Genomic DNA, 19,183 nt, shown 5'->3' on the forward strand with positions numbered 1-19,183 from the left:
GCTTTTACGTGAGAAACGCTACAACTGTGTACATTCAATTAAATCAAGTGTTGCAATTGGCAGAGCACAATACGTCAGTACATTGCTACCAATATTTGTAAACTTTAACAATCAAATATATACAAGTTTCAACATCCTTCTATATATGGCTCTGAAACATGGACTGTCATGTCAGCCAGACCCTCGCGAAACGTATTGATAGATGTTATACGAGAATGCTGAGGATGGCACTTAACATTGACTAGAAAGAGCAGCACCCAGGAGACCTTCCCGGCTGGCAATATTACTACAGGGTGATCGCCTTTTCACAGTTTGTTGAACTCCGCGCGCGCTCGTTAGTTCATTGCATTTGCACGCTTCAATTATTCCAAGAATGCAATTGTACCACGTACCACGTGATACGATTCAGCCAATCAGAGAACAAGAATCCGCAAAGTTAAAGCTGCGCAGTTTTATAAGGCCTAAAATATGACTTTTCGCGATAATTCAAAATCTACATTGTTTTGAATTTTCCCCCTGGGGAGGAAACGTTATTTTTACAAGGCGAACATTTTTTTGAAAACCAAACGTTTCTATCTCTTTTACTTCCGAAGTTAGGCCCCTAGCGGTAAGGTTTCCTGGGCAGACTAACGCCAAGGTGTATGGACACCTATCTGATAAGATAGCTGCACGGAGGATGAGACTCGCAGGTCATTAAGCTTACTGGGCCGCGCTCAGCCTGTCATTCCGCCTAATCTCTATTCATATTTTTATGAACATGATAGCCTGAGGTCCCCAGGTAAGTCATTTAGCCAGACATGAAGAACTTCTGAGTCATCAACTTCTCTTCTGGGAACACCTTCAAGGACATCGTCGAAGGGGAAGACCACACCTCACATATATTGACATTCTTCGGAAGGACACGGGGCTTGACGACAGCAAGGAGATTAACAAACTCATGCTGGATAGACAGATTTGGAAAAAAACTATCTCTGTTCGGACGTTGAAGCCGCCCTAAGTCGAGTAAGTCGAGTTCAACACACATGATCTACTCCATTATAGGGGTAGGGATGAGGTTGCATGAGACTTTTGATAGATGGGTCTCGTGTTTGGTAATAATAATAATAATAAAGATTATTGCCACATAGCCATCTCTACAAGACTCAACCCAACTGCACGAAAGCTAAAACGTGCGCTACTAGCTAATCAACATAACCACGCCCTGCTTGATTGGACCGTAAAAGACTTTGACTGCACAAATATTATTTTCCAAACATTATAACTGGCTGGTCACACACATCTAAATTAAATTACCCTAGGCTACTGTTTTCCAAGTCTTGTCCTGTGAGTAAAGTATGTGTGAGAAAGTTTTAATAAAATGAATGTATATTTTTGAATTTTTAAATTTTAATTTAAGAATGAAGTATAAAGAAATTTTTAATTAGCATTGTATAGTTTAAAATATTTATAGCTTATTATAACCATTGATAAATTTAAGCCATAATCTTTCGCCTGCTCTCCAATATCCACCTTGAAGGTGCATTTTTAATCCTTGAACTACACAATATAAAATCAAACATGTTTTAGTGTAGACTTTTTGTCACAACAAGACTGCAACCTAGATAGTAAAAACTTTAAACAGAACCCCTAATGTCTGCTAACAATTTTTCTTATAGTCCTAATTTGAGCCTTGTCTCTAAAAACTTAACTGAACTAGCGTTTTGGTGTGTGCAAAAGCTCCCAGGCACGCGCATTCCTTGCCCCGTTAGTAACCTGTCCTTCCAAAACCAAACAAGCAGTCAAGGACAAAAAGTCATACACCAAATGGGCATTATATTTTATGAATTGTTTTACATCTTTTATTCTGTCACTCAACTCGATTGCAGTTCACACAATAGTGTTTAAAGATATCTTTCTAGTATGAAAAGTAACTAATATCTTGATCTAGTATGAAAAGTAACTACACTTGGAGTCCACCTTCTTTCATCTTTCCTCGGTAGAAAGAGGATTGAAGAGTAAAAGTTGAAAGTGCTGTAAAAATAGCTGACTTAGACATAAACTCAGAGCCTGTTCAATTACCCATGCTGACTTTATCTGCATAAATTGTTTTGATTGAATTCTTGAACCTGAGGTCCCCGGACAATCGACAATCCAGGAAGAGCATTTTTACTCATAAGTAATTGGTTCAGCTTAAACCAAATTTAGAGGTTTTAATTCGACAGTTGAACCATACCAAACGGTTAAACCACACCAGTCGTCTGTTTACGTCTGTGAACATAGAAGCTTATGAATTTTACTATATCTAATCAAAGCCAAATCTATACAATGTTTAATTTGGCCTTTTTCTGACACCTTGTCTACCCACCTGGTTCCTTGGTACTAGTAAAGATTTCATGCAAATTGCAAATTACATCATAGCCTTGGCTATGGGATATTTTGGCTTTATTATTTCATATTCATATTGCTCTTAACTTTATAATTGACAAAGTAAAGGTCATAAGATCCTGAAAAATGGTGTATATCCATTATCCATAAATTCCAATAATTATACTTAAATCAAGATATTATTATATATTATATTATATATTATTTGAAAAATACAATTGTATTAATAATGCCTCACCATCTCTACAGGTGCAAGCCATGAAGGAATTTTTACTACTTTTTGCTTGTGCTTCTCTTGCAGCAGCCAGCTATCGAGAACACCTCAACCAATTTCTTCATGAATTCGAAGAATTAGCCAAAGAGAAAGTATACTTGGAACATGTCACTAACTTTACAGTTCTAACTGGAATGAAAATATATGTGAGGATTGAGCTACAAAGCAAAGTTTTCCATGCTTCATTGCAGCCTCATACAAGCTTGTTCCATCCTGACTTGGTGGTCAAACATAAGTTTAAAGATGGTGATAAACTTGGATCAATTAATATAGAAGAGTACTTGGAGGGATCTCTAGTTGATGAGCCTAGCAGCAGAGTCCTTATCCACATCAAAGATAACATTATCACTGGAAGTGTTCAAGTTTCTGACCAAGAGAAATACTTTTTTGAGCCATCTGATAAACACATCAAAGAGCCTCATGATTTTCACATGATTGCATACAAACTCTCTGATGTCAAATTCAATCTGACCAAGCCTGAGGATGGAGGTCACTTTTGTGGGCATGAGTCTCATGCTGGGCAGACTGAATTTTCTGACAAAGACTTTGAATTCATGATACCAAAAACACCAGTGAATGGACAAGATGGATTTGAATACTCTAGAAAGAAAAGAAACTCTGACAGGAAGACACGTTGCCCCTTAGCTCTCATTGCTGATTACAAATTTTACTTATTACATAAGGAGGATGAAGCTAGTGCTATCAACTACATGATTGGTCTTATCCAGCAGATTGATCCTCTCTACAAAAGACAAATCATGGATGCATCTGATGATGAAGATTTTTCTGACTACGGCTTCACTGTCAAATACATTGAGGTAGTTATGGATACTTCTGAACAAGACTCATCATCCTACAAGTTTAATGGAGATAAAAGAGGTGTCTCAGACTTGCTCAAAAACTTTGCATATGGACCCTGGCGGCCGGATTATTGCTTGGCCCATCTTTTCACAAACTATGACTTTGATGGTGGAGTGCTTGGATTGGCTTACGTTGCCAGTCCATCTCAGTCACGTGTTGGTGGTATCTGCACAAAGACATATTACGTATCAGGACAGAAAAAGAGTTTGAATGTTGGGCTAACAACAGCTACTAATTATGGCCGGACTCTGTTGAGTTCTGAGCTTGTGTTTGTTACAGGTAATTGACTTTTGGTGCAGTGGCGTAACGAAGGGCCTTGCCGACCCAGCTGTGTGGGGGCACCATCTTAGCACCAAATTGTCGTTTGAATGTTGGACAATTTCGAAAAACTTAACTACGGTACTAGCAAAACTGCTCGTTTTGATCTAGAAACACACTTTTTTAGAGATTTTACCGGCATATTCTCTAAAATCATATAATTTGTTCAAATTTAGGGAGGGGCGTCAAAAGGGGAGGGGTGCCAACAGGGGGGGGGGGGTACTTTTTCAGCGGGGGCGCCAACAGGCAACGTTACGCCACTGTTTTGGTGTTGTACCTTTTTTATCCATTGTATGATTCTCTGTAATAAAACTTGAACACACCAATTGGTTGGCAGTATAATTTGTGCCAATCATAAACTTAGTTCTGTTCTTTAAAGCTTGGTATTTGTTCCTGCAGGCCACGAGTTTGGGCACAACTGGGGAAGTTCACATGATTCAGACACATCGACAGATTGTGCTCCAAGTGGTAACAGATACATGATGTACCCAGCTGCAGTTGATGGGTCTCAGGCTAACAACTATTACTTTTCTCCTTGCAGTAAACGAGCCATTAATGATGTAAGTACTTCAAATACATAATTTTATAACAACTTAAAAAGGGGCAGGTCAGACCACAAAATGAGACATATCATACTACAAATTGGAGAGAGATGGGGTTCAAAAGTTAGCATATTATTTTATGTATAGCCATAGGTATTAATATATCTTACCTGATAGACTCCATATCTAGGTACTACGCTCAAAAGCAGATGTTTGTTTCACCAAACCAAACGCAGCTATCTGTGGTAATGGTGTGGTAGAAGATGGCGAAGAGTGTGACCCGGGAATGGAGGAAACTTCTTGCTGTACAAAATGTCAACTGACCAGAGGCTCCGAATGCGAGGTAAATCCCATTAAGCTATTTCTTTAACTACCTAAGCAGAAACAGGCCTGCAATTCAATAACGCGATTTCAGTTAAATATGAGAAATAAATGTTTAAAACTCGTGGGTATTTAATTTTCTTCTAAAAGTTCCATTTCAATAACATTTTGATGTAATTTAACAATAACGACTCTAACAGCCGTTGAACGAAGAGTGCTGTGGAGAAGTAGGCACACCTCAGCATTGCAAGTTCCATGCGAACAAGTTGTGTCTAGAAACAGGATGGGAGGAAGAGCACAACATTCATTGTTTCGAGGAATTCACATGTGGGGTCAACTCTACTAGGTTTGTTTATTGATAAGTTTACATTTTTCATGGGTTCTCCTGACAAAATACTGGCCTTCGTAATTTTTCACTCGATTGCAAGAAAAATGTTATTTTACGAAAGTCAATTTGAATAATTTAATGTACATACAATGATAAATGTATCCTGCAGTACAAAGTGGGAATGTATGCCCGGGGACAAAGTTAAAAATGAGGACGTATGTTTTGACAATGGGCGATGTAACGATGGTATATGTCAGGGAATGTGCGCGTTTTACGGCCGTGATCCTTGTCGTTGTTCTCCCCCTGTGCCAGACCCGGACTTTCCAGATAAATTATTACCAAGCAATGTTGTAAGTCTTATTAGAACGGATTTATGTTGTAATAAGTAGCAGGTTATTTCGGTGATTATGAAAATCAGTACTCAATCTAATTGGAAGTGTGGGCAAGTGCACGTGTGATGACACTACACAGGTTATACTGAGTTACCAGAGTATGAGTAGTACCTTGTTGGTATAGCATATACTATAATGATTACACAGAGAGTTCCAACTGGTAACTTACCTGTACCTTGTTGGTATAGCATATACCATTCAGCTTACTTTGCATTTTATTCTATTACTTGTTCATACATTAATTATACGTATATAATATACAGATATATACGTATGTATATACACAATAGACTATTATCTATTTATATCATACATTAAAGTTGCAATCCTCTTAATAAACCCTCTATTGTCTCGCAGTGCAAGCAGTGTTGTAAAAATAGTGACACAGGGCTGTGTGAACCATTCCCGAACCCTAACACAACTATGGTTGATAATCTTTCTAATGGTAAAGTATGTGGCGATGGCAATGGTAATTGTGACGAAGGAGTTTGCAAGGTAATGTTCATTTTAAAGTGGAGTTATTATTAAATTTAAATCCGGGGTTAACATTAGCACATGTTACCAAAGATCGCCAAATAATGTACTTGATACAAAAGCTAAAACTCTCTAATAACAAATATAAACGCAGATTTAAAGTTTACTATTTTAACCTGATTTCAGTTAAATATTAGGAAGTTTGAAACTCGTATTTAATTTTTATTTTAAAAGTTTCATAATGTTTCCAGACCTTTGCGTTACAAATGTATTACTAACACCTTTGTATTACAAATGTATTACTAATACCTTAGTATTAGAGTGTGCTCCATTTCATTTAAGTACTATTAAAGTTTGTAAACTCTCCGGTAGATCGGCGCTCAAGATGTTCAGGAGAAATTCTGGGAGGTGATGGATAGGCTAGACGTTAACATGCTCGCTAGATGGTTCAAGAACAACATCGTCTTTGCTATTATCATCTTAACCAGGTAGGATTATAGTTGCTAGCACTGGAAACAGTACCACAACCATCACTTCTTTATTAGTTCAATTCAAAGGGTATTTGGTTTACATTTACCTGTAACAGGGTGCCGGGTGGTTTGTAATTTATATATATTGTTTTTATTTCTAGTTTACTGAAAGTATCATCCCGTCAGTATATTTTGGATTCCAATCTCTTTCTTCGTCGACTGGCTGGACAATAAGTATGATCTTGGGTACTTTGACAAGGTCTTGGGTTCGAGTGATAAGGAAAGGAAGGTAAGTTACCAATGCAATGAGGATTGAGGAATCATAACACAAGAAAATACTATATTTATTTGAAATGGACCTGAAAGTTAAGATCATAATGACAATACCCTGACTAGTTTAAGCTCCCTAACTTTTTAGCATTCTATGTAAAATGTACAATGTACAATGTGCATCATGTATTATATATAATATTCCGCATAATATTCCGCATAATTGTAGCAGTTTGTACAGAAAGACCCGCTGTTAAAACGCCGAGCTGAACAAATAACCGACGTTCAATCGACTGTATGATTAACAAACTGACAGACTGACAGACCTACCAACTGACAGGTACAGTGTTGCAAACTGACATTATATCAGTGTCTCTGCCTCCTGTGACTGACGACCCGAGGAGGAGGCGACGCACGTATGTACTGACGCGCGACAGTTGTACAATGTATAATGTACAATGTATAATGTACAATGTATAATGTACAATGTATAATGTACAATGTATAATGTACAATGTATAATGTATAATGTACAGATCTGACTGCTATATTACAGCTGGTTTATCCTTTTATCGTGTCAATACAAAGCGTATCGCCTCCTCCAAGCTGTCAGGCCATGAGGCAGCAGATACACAGTAGGGGGAGGTGGAATATTAAATGTCACAGCACTTAATTCACCACATCTAGAGCGACGAAAAAACTCGCGAGATCCAGGAATCGTCAGCAGTGTAGCAGCACTATTTAGCCCAACTTCTGTGTTTAGGATATAATAAGTATGTGTGTTTGTGATCTTCTCCTGCATTATTTCTGCATGGGTGGCCGTGGTTTGTTTGTGTTTCTTTTTGGTTTGGTCTCTAATTCTTGCTATGATACCATGAAACCTTATTTTCTTATTCTGCCTGACATTTCTTTGAGTATTTTCAGTCTTGTGATTTGGTCATTTTAAAGCATCTCAATCTAATTCTTAGACCGTTACAGCACAATTATTTTAGTCACTACGCAACTTTAATCTGGCATGACGTGTCTGTTGTAACCTTTATTTTAGATTTATTTATAACGTCTTTTTATTTTCATGAATTCTGTAGCTACTCTGTAGCAAGAAGATGCGACTTTTGCAATATGTATGATTTACAACCGTGGTGTCGTCACTTGTGTAGTATAGTTATAAATGATACAGGCTTAAAAGCTCACTCTTACAGTACTTAATGGATCGTGGTGACACAACGGACATTTTTATTGATTAATTTTATTTTATTAACGAGCTTTGCAGCTTTGTTAGAAGTGTGAAACTGAACAACTCTTTTAAATTTTCATTATCTGCTTCTGTTCGAGTATGCAATGTGCATGTTGATTGTTGCTACATACACTCATATTATAGTGAAAACAGAAAAAGACGGGAAACGACCTTGTAAAATGACGCATGGAAGGGCTGACATAAATATTTTAAAAGATAAATAACAATATAACTTTAATCGAGTTAATTCTCTGATCATAAAAACTTGATTTGTTTTTTCGCTGAACATCTGCTGGAGTTTTAATTGCGAATTAACGCTGAATGCTGATCGTTATATATAATAATGTTTGAAAAAAATTTTGAAAAACATCGAATTTCATAAACTGTAGTACAACAATTCTTTTCATTTGACGATATTCTGATATTTGACCTTCACATCGTAAGTCTACAACTAACCCAGTACATGGTATCCTCAGCCTAACGCTGACAAGTCAGCTGGAGGAGGAACTCAGCTGCTGGTCCAGGAGAAGAGAGATCTCTACCCTAACCTGGAGGATGTGGAGGATACGGGGGTTTGAGGCGATATTTTAGAGATATTATCATGTTTTAGAGACATTATCATGTTTTACTAGAGATATTATCATGTTTTAGAGATATTATCAAGCTTTAGAGATACTATCAAGTTGTGTGTAGATACAATTACATTACCTGCCCATGTCACACATTATTTTAGTGTTTACCGTTATTATAAAGCTGAATGTTGAGTGTTGTTTAAGTTGAGTTAAATTTAGTAATATACTTTGTTATACAGTATACACTGAATAAAACGTTACTGAATAATATACACATTTTTTAATAACGCTGGAATGTATTATATTGTGTTTGTATGCCATGACTCAACGCTGGTATTTTAGCTGCTTTACGTTTTATTTCTAATTTTTCAAGTCAACTGTGAAAGTTGAACAAGTTTAAACATTCTTTAAATATTAAAGGGCGATCCCCATTGGTTTGAATCATTTGAATAATCACACAATTCGCCTGCAGCTACAAAAATTTAATTTCACTTTATGGCTTTTTCACAAACTTTAAATCATGATTTTGGGATTTCATCCAAAAATTATAATCAAGCTTATAATCATGCTTCTTACAAAAATCATGTCTCGTTCTAGTTAGCCGAGATTTTGCTATTTAGTGTGGCTTTCTACGGCCAATTTTTCATACGTATACGTATAATATGTTCAATAGGGATATATATAATATAGATTTATATTAACTTAGTTTCGCGTAAAATGACCAAATCGATTTGCTTATAAAATGTACATAATATGTGCAATTATGTATTTTGTGATGTTTTCTGCGCTTTTGTATGGTTGTTATTTTTGAAATTTCTTTATCAAATGATGTCGCTAATATTTACTGAGTTTGGGCTAATTCTAATTGATTACTTTAATGGCTTTTAATCGCTAATTATTCGGGTTTTTCACTCTGCATGCTCTTATACTGTATATTCATGCAATACCTAGTCGTCTTCTATTTTCGGTACTTCAAAATATTATGATGATCTAAAGTTTTGCCTATCTGTGTGATCACCATAGTTATCCAATATTCGCAATTCATAGACAAATCCTTCACGAATGTAATATCGTTTACACTTCATCATACGTCATGCATAACATGCTACTTTTATTAATGCATGCTAACTTTTATCAAACACACTAGTACAGTCTTAACGTAGTGTAGTTATCAACCACACTCAACTTTCCTACTCAAATTTCAATTTCTTAAAATGTTTAGCTGCAAAGATTTTTATCGATTTTTAAATACATTATGACGATGAGAAGATTAACAATGCTTACTTTTAAAATCTAACAAATGAAGCTGTAGAAAATTATGACATATGAGAGTTTATATTACAATTCAGATTTAGTTGCGTTTATACATATTGATTCATTATTAAGATGTGTAAATGCTTTTGACACTTTACTTTTTATCTTGAAACATAAAGGTGATTGACTGGCTGATAGAATTGAGAAGGTGTTATATCTCGAATTTTACCAAAAATTAGACCCGTATTTTATCTCGAATTTGTCCACCTTTGTTTGTTAACGTTCTTCTAGCAAGTGCACATAATTGATACAAAATTTAAAAGTTTAGCCAAACAATCACTCAACACTGAATATTATTTAGAATTTAGACTGTGGAAGGAGTTGAACTTTGTATTTTGTATTTATCTTTGGAGTATCGCAGGAAACTTTTTAATCGCGTTTGAACTATTTGTGTTGAAATGATGTATCACTTTCGTTTTCTACACCAAACAAGGACAATGCACGTCATCCGACGATAAATGGTTCAAAGGTTATCTCTAATGTAAGAAAAATCTAAATGTAAATGCAATTAGAACATCAGAGAAGGTAATATTGACACACATAAACCACTTTCACCACTTCCAATTTAAGGGTAACATATTATGGGCATATAAGACGGGCTCATGGAATTTACCTGTCTAACAGGCAACATGTGGTCATTTTATCAGTTACAAAAGTTCTGTTAGAATTTTTTCAAGGATCTTAGCTGGAGCTATGAGAATGCTGCAATAATGCAATGTGAAATTTTGAAAGATTTACAATCGACGTTGTACTACATTGTTAATTATGAATATAATGATTTATAACTATAATCGTTACAGCCTATAGGTACACCCCATGAAGGAGGTATTACTACTTTTAGCTTGCGCTTCTCTCGCAACAGGCTATCGAGAACACCTCAACCAATTTCTCTATGACTTTGAAGAGCTTGCCAAGGACAAAGTCTATTTGGAACATGTCACTAACTTCACAGTTGTATCTGCAATGAAAATATATGTGAGGATTGAGCTTCAAAACAAAGTTTTCCACGCTTCATTGCAGCCTCACACAAGCCTGTTCCATCCCGACTTGGTAATCAAACACAAGTTTAAAGGTGGTGAAAAGGTCAGCTCTATTAATGTAGAAGAGTACCTGGAAGGGTCCCTGGTAGATGATCCTAGCAGCAGAGTCCTTATCCACATAAAAGATAATATCATCCATGGAAGTGTTCAAGTTTCTGATCATGAGAAATACTTCATCGAGCCATCTGATAAACACATCAAAGAGCCTCATGATTTCACATGATTGCATACAAACTCTCTGATGTCAAATTCAATCTGACTAAGCCTGAGGATGGAGGTCATTTTTGTGGGCATGAGTCTCATGCAGGCCAAACTGGTTTTTCTGACAAAGACTTTGAATTCATGATACCAAAAACACCAGTGAACGTGGAGGAGGGATTTGAATACTCGAGAAAGAAACGGGACTCAGAAAAGAAGAAACGCTGTCCCCTAGCTCTCATCGCTGATTACAAATTCTTCGAGTTGCATGGGATGAATGAAGGTACTACAATCAACTACATGATTAACCTTGTACAGCAAGTTGATGGGCTTTACCAAAGACAGACGCTAGACCCCGACAACAGTGCAGATTACAAAGACTACGGCTTCACAGTCAAGTATGTCGAAGTAATAATGGATGACGAGGAAACAGACACAACTTCCTACAAATATGTCGATAACGGTCGAGCATCAGTCTCCATCCTACTCAAGAACTTTGCTTTTGAGGAATGGCGGCCGGATTATTGCTTAGCTCATCTTTTTACGAACTATGATTTCTCTGGTGGAGTGCTGGGATTGGCTTACGTTGGGACCCCCTCTGGTAATCGTGTTGGAGGTGTTTGTACACAGACATACAGAGATCCAAGGTCGGGTAGAACAAAGTATTTGAATGTTGGTTTGTCGACTGCTAACAATTATGGCAGAACTGTTCTCTCGTCCGAACTTCTCTTTGTCACAGGTAACTATGCACTGGAGATATGTTTGCTATTTGCATCTTGTCTTTATTGGTCGATAAAAATAAGGCCAAGGGTCGAAAGGGATAATGAACAATACAACGTATTTAATATGTATTTTTTTGTTTGCAGGCCACGAATTTGGGCACAACTGGGGCAGTTCTCATGACAGCGACAGCTCGCCGGAGTGCGCCCCAAGTGGTAACAGATACATGATGTTCCCCGCTGCAGTTGACGGGTCTCAGGCTAACAACTATTACTTTTCTCCTTGCAGTGTGCGAGCTATTAATGACGTAAGTATTAATTAATCAATAAACAGATCTTAAATTCATTCAAAATGTATAAGTTTCAAGTATTGCCTGACTCAAGATCAGCTAATATTGTCAAGCTATTTCACTTCATTATGTCACTAATTCGCTACATTCCTAGGTACTCCGCGCTAAAGGGGACGACTGTTTCACTAAAGCAGTTGGATCGGTATGTGGTAATGGAGCGGTGGAAGAGGGAGAGGAATGCGACCAGGGTAACAAGGCGTCGGATTGTTGTAAAAACTGTAAATTCACCAGTGGATCCGAGTGTGAGGTAAGACTTGAGTAGAAACTACCTTGTACTTCCTCAGCACAAATACATTTCGTGTAATATCATGGTTTAAATAGGATGTGAAGAATTTAGAAGCTCATCCGGATCATGTTTCCATTAGCAGCAGCTGGTTCGTATTAGATAGACAACTGGTTCCTAATTTCATTATATTCTCTTACAGGAGTAAGTAGAGAGTCATTGTAACAATTTTCTCGACATTTTGCACGTTTTTCACAAACATTTCGATAACATTAAACTTCTTTCTCAGCCAATCAACGACGGGTGCTGCGGAGAGGAGGGGACTGCAAAACACTGCAAATACCAGCTCAACAAAGTGTGTCTAGAGACAGGGTGGAGCACTGATAAGAACATTCACTGCTACAAGGACTTCACCTGCAAAGTCAACTCAACTTCGTATGTCCAGATTTTTTGGCTGTATTTGTTTATATCGATGCAGCCTTGAATTATAATGAATAATGAGCCCATTTATTGATTACGCCTGTTATAATAGTCAGATCAAATATTGATAAGAAACGATTATTCAAAGGTCCTGGGACGTATAGATGGATATACTTACATTTTTGAAAGGCGCAGTAGTTCTTTATTTAAAAATGATTAATTTAGCCTGCAGCACTAATTGGGAGTGTATGCCCGGATCTGAGGTATCAAAAGGGGACATATGTTTTGACAATGGTCGATGTAGAGATGGTGACTGTCAAAATCTGTGCGAATACTACGGTAAAATACCGTGTCTTTGTGCTGAAGATGATGTTGTGAGTTTTTAAAATCTTATTTACATGCTTATAATCAACTTATTTAGTTATTTCTAGCTGAAACTTGTTTTTTTCTCACGGTTGTTTAAGCAATGTTCGTCTGAACTATTGAATTATAGTCCCCAACATTATTCAATCAATATTCTACACAACTATTTACATGCTATTGTTGTTTTAATTAACGAATGCTCATTTCAGTGTCAGCACTGTTGTAAAGACAATGAAGAAGCTGAGTGCAAACCGTTCACAAACCCTGACACACAGGTAGTTGACAATCTTGCTGATGGTAAAATCTGTGGTCTTGGAAACTGTAATGCCGGTATATGCATCGTAAGTCTGACATTCTGAAAATTAACTTTCACTTTTTACAACAATCCAGCTAATACATTTTCTGTGATATGTATCAATTATCATTTCCCCTGAGCTGAGCTAGGGAAATTTTTACGAATGTACAGGGGGGGGCAAAAGTCAGTACCCATACGTTGGCCTTAATAGCTCAATCACTGAGTGCCCAATTGAAATAATTCTTTTTGGTATGACTTACTACCACCACTGGTTCGAGGAATTTGTCAAATCGAAAATATTTGTCTTCATTTTCTTCAAATATGAAGGTTCATTTTCGCTTTTTCGCATTTATTAGATAGTTTGAATGGTATTTGGCTACTGTGGACCCTCTGTTTGGAATCAGCTTCCTTATCAATTGAGAACACTAACCGATATCGTCTTATTTAAAAAGAAACTAAAGACTCATCTCTTTGAAAACGTATTTGTATAAGTATCATGTATTACCTTTCTCATAAAATCCATACTTCATAAAAATAAGTTCTTATGTACATGTTACTCATGAGTCGCTTTAGATGGTTTGAACTGAATCTTTGGGTTTTGAGTTCTTTATGGCTATAAAGCGATGTATAAATTCGGGCAAAATTCCTACTTATTATTATTATTATTATTTGAATTACGTTTGTCCTGAAAAAAAATTGAGAGTTCTAGCTTCTCAGATGACCGAGATATTATATATGAAGCATAACGAGTTTGTTCATTACGTGTCATCGGGTTAAGGCTAGATCCGCATTACGGGAATCGACAAATCGTGCAGAGAGCCCAATTACGGTGACAAATTGCTTGATAACTTCGTCATTTTAAATCCGTTCCGCACCATCTTTTCAGATCATATTCCGGATTAAATGATCTATTGCAATGTGTTACAATGGAGTCTCTAATATGTTCACAAACACCAGTATTAAAGCAATTCAATGTTGATTGGGTGTGGCCCCCAAAAATCGAATTTTCAAATTTTGGTGACGGAATCCTTGAACAAGTAGGTACAGTATGCCATCTGCAAAGCAACAACTCTCAAATATAAAACACGGCGGTGGTATAAGACCCAACGTGTGGGTACTGACTTTTGCCCCCCCCCCCCCCCCCCTGTACATTTAAACCTTATCTCTGAACCTTATCTTACTCTGTCCGGTAGATTGGTGCTCAAGATTTGCAGGAGAAGTTCTGGGAGGTGATGGATAGGCTAGACGCTAACATGCTCGCTAGATGGTTTAAAAATAACATCGTCTTCGTTATTATCGTCTTTACCAGGTACGTCATTCACAAATAGATAAAATCATTTACATGCTCTGAACATTTAAAACTTATTATAAAAATCGGATTTGTAGTCTACCTATCTTTATGTTATCTGTGGCACAAAGTTGTAATTAAAATTGAGAACTGATACTATAATCTTATCACCTAAACCTAATTTGTATAGTTAACTAAAGTAATATTACCATATTTCTAGTTAAATTGTAACATTTATTAATACCTCAGCATATTTTGGATTCCTATCTCCTTATTTGTGGACTGGCTTGACGATAAACACGATCTTGGATTCTTGGACAAAGTCTTGGGTTCAAGTGGGGCAGAGAAAAAGGTAAACAAATCAATACCCCCCCCCCCCCCCCCCCATCACCCCCCGGCCTCCCTCACCGCTGTGCGTGCCTGTGTATGTATACATGTTCCTGTGCATGTGGTTTATTTTTTATTTGTCTCAGCATTTTAAACCTAGGATTAGTATTATCCAGCTAACCTCGGATCTTGTTTTCACTGTGTCCTATTTCTCTAAATGTAAACTTAATTAAAGGGACTTCATGACATTTAAAGTTTCGAAAAATCCGCATGATCTATCGAGATTTCCAGTGGATTTCCATATGGTTCCCAATTATTTTATATCTCTATTTTTTAAAGGTTGATCGGGAAGTTGTAATTGGAATAATCATCATCGAAGTAAGAAAAAAAGGAGCGTTTTTAAATTGATCAAATACAAAAATACCGAAATATATTACTCAGTCAAACTGGACATGCCGACAACATTATTACGGCCAAATAACTTTGGTTTTGGTTCTTTTTGATAAAACAATAATCATAGCCTCAGTTTTAACATACTTTTAAATTTCGCAATAGTACCGTGATGGGTGTCTTAAAGATTTGATAGAAAACGTACAAATGCAAGAAACAGTACATTTTAAAAATTTGAACAATTTTAATCTAATAAATTTATTTGCGAATCTCGTCGTCATTGAATTATGTGGTACAGAAACTACTCATGACTTGTACATCATCATGCCATCAAGATCATGGACTAAAATTTCAGTTCTACTGGCTTTGGGTTTGTCGCTCACTTTATTTCACGAACCTGTTACGCGTACGATGTTTGGAGCATAGCTGTGAGATAGGATACAGCACATCTTATTTTGAAAATAATCACTAGATTTGATAATTCGTTCAGGGGTCTGATAATTGTGAAGTTGAAGATACCGGATCTATGGAGGGTACTACAGTGTAATAATTGGAAAGTATGTTTTTGGTAATTTGGTAAGATCTTCAATCAGTGAACACTCTAAGAGATCCGTTTTTTTCTAAAGATATAAATTTCAAGAGTTTCTAATATTTAGTAAACTGTCGCCTTCGACTCCGATCCTTGACTTTTCTTTTAGGTGGTTCATCTAGTGTTTCAGTGCTGGAATGTGAGTCCTGCAAGATAGTGTACATATCATGAGTAGCTTACCGGGCAATTGGCTTTCATTGCGCACCAGCTTTAGTTTTGTTCACATTTGTCAAATTTGCATTTGGGGCCAATATATGCTTATATGTAAACCCAAAAATTCACACTCGTGATCGTAGAGCAACCTGCAATACATATCAAATTTCAAGCATACATGTACTTTCAGATTCGGATACGATTCAATATAGCGATTTATTAATCGTGTTATATTACGTCTTGTATATTAGTAGTAGAATCGTAATTTACGTACAGGCGTTTGGTTGTAACATAGAAGATATAGATGGAGCTCTTCAACACCATTAATTTTGGGAAAAAATATAAACGGTATGCTATGTTAAAACTTAGTCCCCCAATTACTACTCCCGAATAGAATCTACTTTTTAACATATTTTAGAACATAAAACATTATATTACTGAGCATGCTCTGACCTGAGAATATGCTATTTAATTCAATATTTGCATGGTCTGCAGTTGCTGTTAAGGTCGTAAATTATGACTTCTTCGTGTTACACAATAGATTGATTAAATATCACACTAGAGGCTGTACTAAACCAGTATTCGCAGGAGCCGAGAGGAACAATGCTGCTACAGGAAAGAAAGTCCCTGTCAACTACAAAGTCGGGCAGTCCTCAGTATCTGTACCCGAAACTTGACGATACTGGAGTTTGAGAAGATATATATATTTAGAGATATTATCTTGTTTCTGTAGAGATATTATCTTGTTTTTGTGCGTGTAAATACCTAGAGAACTGTTTGAGTGTTAAACGTGAGATCTGCTGTGGATGAAGAGTGTAGTGTACAAGGAGTTGTTTAATTAACAATACACATCCTAGCAGGGATGTATAACATATTTCCATAGCGGGTGTTTTTAGTGTTTTACGTTTATTAAAGTCGATTTCGAAGTTCAAGGCGTATTTTGATCAGTACAAACATTTAATTCAAAGACAATTGAATAGTTGATAGTTCCTAAATATCTTAACTAATTTACTTGTATGCATATTTGTGTGATATTGTATGGTTGATATGTTTTTTTGTATGGTTTAATATACTTTCTTTATCAAATTTAACTTTGGATTTTTCTTTATCAAATGATATCGCTAAGATTGAACAACTTTGGGCTAATCAATAGGTCGCAGTATGGGTTCGCTTATTATATATATCTATACTAACAGTGCTTTAGATTTTATAACAGTATTTTATGTTTGGCATTTCAGTTGATTAGCCACTTTGTGTATCGCCATAGCACAGCATCATCGCAGTTTGCACCGTTACCGCTCATCGCAAATAACATGCTTTCTTTAAAGAGTATTGCTTGTTAAGTTTTTATCAGGCACACCGCTTTTTACAGTCCTATTATATATGTGCAAGTGAAGTTTTAAATATTTGCAAACACGTACATACACTATTTTCGGACACATTCGAGCATCACTTCTTTACAAAATCTTGACTTCTCAAAATTGTGCCCAAATATTTATCAATTTATTATAATACATGCCTTATGTAGGCACGCCTAAAGTTGATAACCAAATATTTAATTTATAAAAGAGATAAAAGGAGGAAATTTTAAAAGTTTAATAAGATTTAGATTCTTTTAGGCCAATGATCTGTGTTCAAAATATTTATGAATTAATTCCAGAATTCTAACCAGTCGCTCACTGAATACTTGGTGTTAATTAGTATTTAGATAGTGGAAGAAGTTTAATTAACTTTATTATTTGTATTTATTTTAGAAGTCTTCAAGTAATAAGTTCTAGTAATACTTGTATCAACACCATTACTATTATGCCATGTGCCAGGAGCCTGGTTACATTATACACACACACGCTCACAGGCTAGTACACGATACCAGTTTTACACCTGTACAATGAAATAAAGCGGTAGTGTCAAGGAAAAAGCCTCCTAGCTAGGCGGTTGGTAACATAATGTACATTAAAAGTACATTTCCACATAGTTTCCTAGGTGTAATTTGCGTGGTGTTCCTGCTGTTTTCTAATCGGGGATTGTAATTTTAATCCAAATGTTTCCTCCTAATTATCAAAGTGGTTTTTATTGAACCCTCGATTGATCAGATGCGGGTGAGTCTTCCCCTTTAAAGTGCAGTTACTGGGGCCTCTTTTGTACTTTTGATTCGCTTTGTTGATTGGCTTGCTTCATTTGATGACAATTTAGCGGTTTATACGAATTGGTGTACACAGTTAACTTTGGCCTTTGATCGAGCTACATTTCTAATAGAACAAATTTGTGATATGTGCAATTTTACAACGTTTCATTCTCTAGGACAGCTGGTGCTGGTATGTGTCCAATTGTGTATCATAGAAGAATTAAGGAAGTGTTTTGTTTGTGTTTGTTTAAGCCCTTGTCTCCAAGCACGCAGATCGGGACCTGAACATTCTGAGAATCTGTTGGATACTTTACGTAGCGCGCGTCATACTTTGGGCAGTGTCGCGGAGTTGATGAATCCAGATTTTTGGAACATTTTTGGAACATTTTTGGAACATGTCCCAAAATTGTCCCAAAAGTGTCCCATGCATTTATTTGCCCTAATAAGCTCTAAATAGTGCCAAAAATAATTGTAAATGATGGATATAGTTGCAAGCTAGGTCTAGGGGCCATCGAAAGTAGCATAAAATTACCCAGGTTCATGGAATGAACGAAAATGAACAAAAATGAATATTGTCCTAAAAATGCTCAGAACGGTTTAAAATTGGTCGGAAAGTGTTTATATTAGTCCTAGGACCACTCAAACCAAGTTTGGGAATCACTGCATGTCTAGAACCGATGTTACCAATGTTCCAAAATGTTCCAATTTTGGGACAATAATCCTCCTGAGAATCCAGATTTTTGGAACATGGGCACATCGAAGTATTGGCTGTATTTAAGTGCTGGGAAGCCTCAATTCGGTTTTCTAAGATGGATATAGGTAAAAACTAGGCCTAAGAGCCATCAAAACTCAAATAACATCACCCAGGTTCATGGAATGAACGAAAATGAACAAAAATGAATATTGTCCTAAAAATGCTCAGAACGGTTTAAAATTGGTCGGAAAGTGTTTATATTGGTCCTAGGACCA

The 19,183-nt window shown here is 36.4% G+C and overlaps 2 protein-coding genes across 4 annotated transcripts; both read left to right on the forward strand.

Moving 5' to 3' along the window:
• Positions 1-968: 968 nt before the first annotated feature.
• LOC134826401 (ADAM 17-like protease) lies at positions 969-10,133 on the forward strand. The gene is made up of 10 exons (XM_063838757.1): positions 969-1,002; positions 2,614-3,778; positions 4,217-4,377; positions 4,550-4,702; positions 4,881-5,026; positions 5,178-5,358; positions 5,758-5,895; positions 6,247-6,362; positions 6,531-6,633; positions 8,325-10,133. The coding sequence occupies exons 2-10, from the start codon at positions 2,623-2,625 to the stop codon at positions 8,424-8,426; spliced, it is 2,256 nt and encodes a 751-aa protein (XP_063694827.1). The 5' UTR covers positions 969-1,002; positions 2,614-2,622; the 3' UTR covers positions 8,427-10,133.
• On the forward strand, positions 10,118-17,860 carry LOC134826402 (ADAM 17-like protease). Of its 3 annotated transcripts, XM_063838760.1 has the most exons (10): positions 10,533-11,711; positions 11,839-11,999; positions 12,136-12,288; positions 12,554-12,699; positions 12,917-13,058; positions 13,257-13,388; positions 14,536-14,651; positions 14,880-14,982; positions 15,838-15,904; positions 16,678-17,860. In XM_063838760.1, exons 1-9 carry the CDS (start codon positions 10,994-10,996, stop codon positions 15,892-15,894), a joined length of 1,728 nt encoding a protein of 575 aa, XP_063694830.1. In that variant the 5' UTR covers positions 10,533-10,993; the 3' UTR covers positions 15,895-15,904; positions 16,678-17,860. The 3 variants fall into 3 exon arrangements, with proteins under 3 accessions (XP_063694828.1, XP_063694830.1, XP_063694829.1); XM_063838758.1 differs by lacking the exon at positions 15,838-15,904 and having other exon boundaries at positions 10,118-11,711; XM_063838759.1 differs by lacking the exon at positions 15,838-15,904 and having other exon boundaries at positions 16,669-17,172.
• The last annotated feature ends 1,323 nt before the right edge of the window (positions 17,861-19,183 follow it).

Source organism: Bolinopsis microptera, chromosome 2 (assembly GCF_026151205.1).
Source record: "Bolinopsis microptera isolate Bmic1 chromosome 2, MBARI_Bmic_1.0, whole genome shotgun sequence".
Classification (NCBI taxonomy): Eukaryota; Metazoa; Ctenophora; class Tentaculata; order Lobata; family Bolinopsidae; genus Bolinopsis; species Bolinopsis microptera.

Coding starts and splice junctions, on each gene's coding strand:
- LOC134826401 (XM_063838757.1), top strand. CDS start 2,623: ATGAAGGAATTTTTACTACTTTTTGCTTGTGCTTCTCTTGCAGCAGCC. Junction 4,703..4,880: donor CCAGAGGCTCCGAATGCGAG/GTAAATCCCATT, acceptor CGACTCTAACAG/CCGTTGAACGAAGAGTGCTG. Junction 5,359..5,757: donor AATTATTACCAAGCAATGTT/GTAAGTCTTATT, acceptor ATTGTCTCGCAG/TGCAAGCAGTGTTGTAAAAA.
- LOC134826402 (XM_063838759.1), top strand. CDS start 10,994: ATGATTGCATACAAACTCTCTGATGTCAAATTCAATCTGACTAAGCCT. Junction 11,712..11,838: donor CGAACTTCTCTTTGTCACAG/GTAACTATGCAC, acceptor TTTTGTTTGCAG/GCCACGAATTTGGGCACAAC. Junction 13,059..13,256: donor TTTGTGCTGAAGATGATGTT/GTGAGTTTTTAA, acceptor TGCTCATTTCAG/TGTCAGCACTGTTGTAAAGA.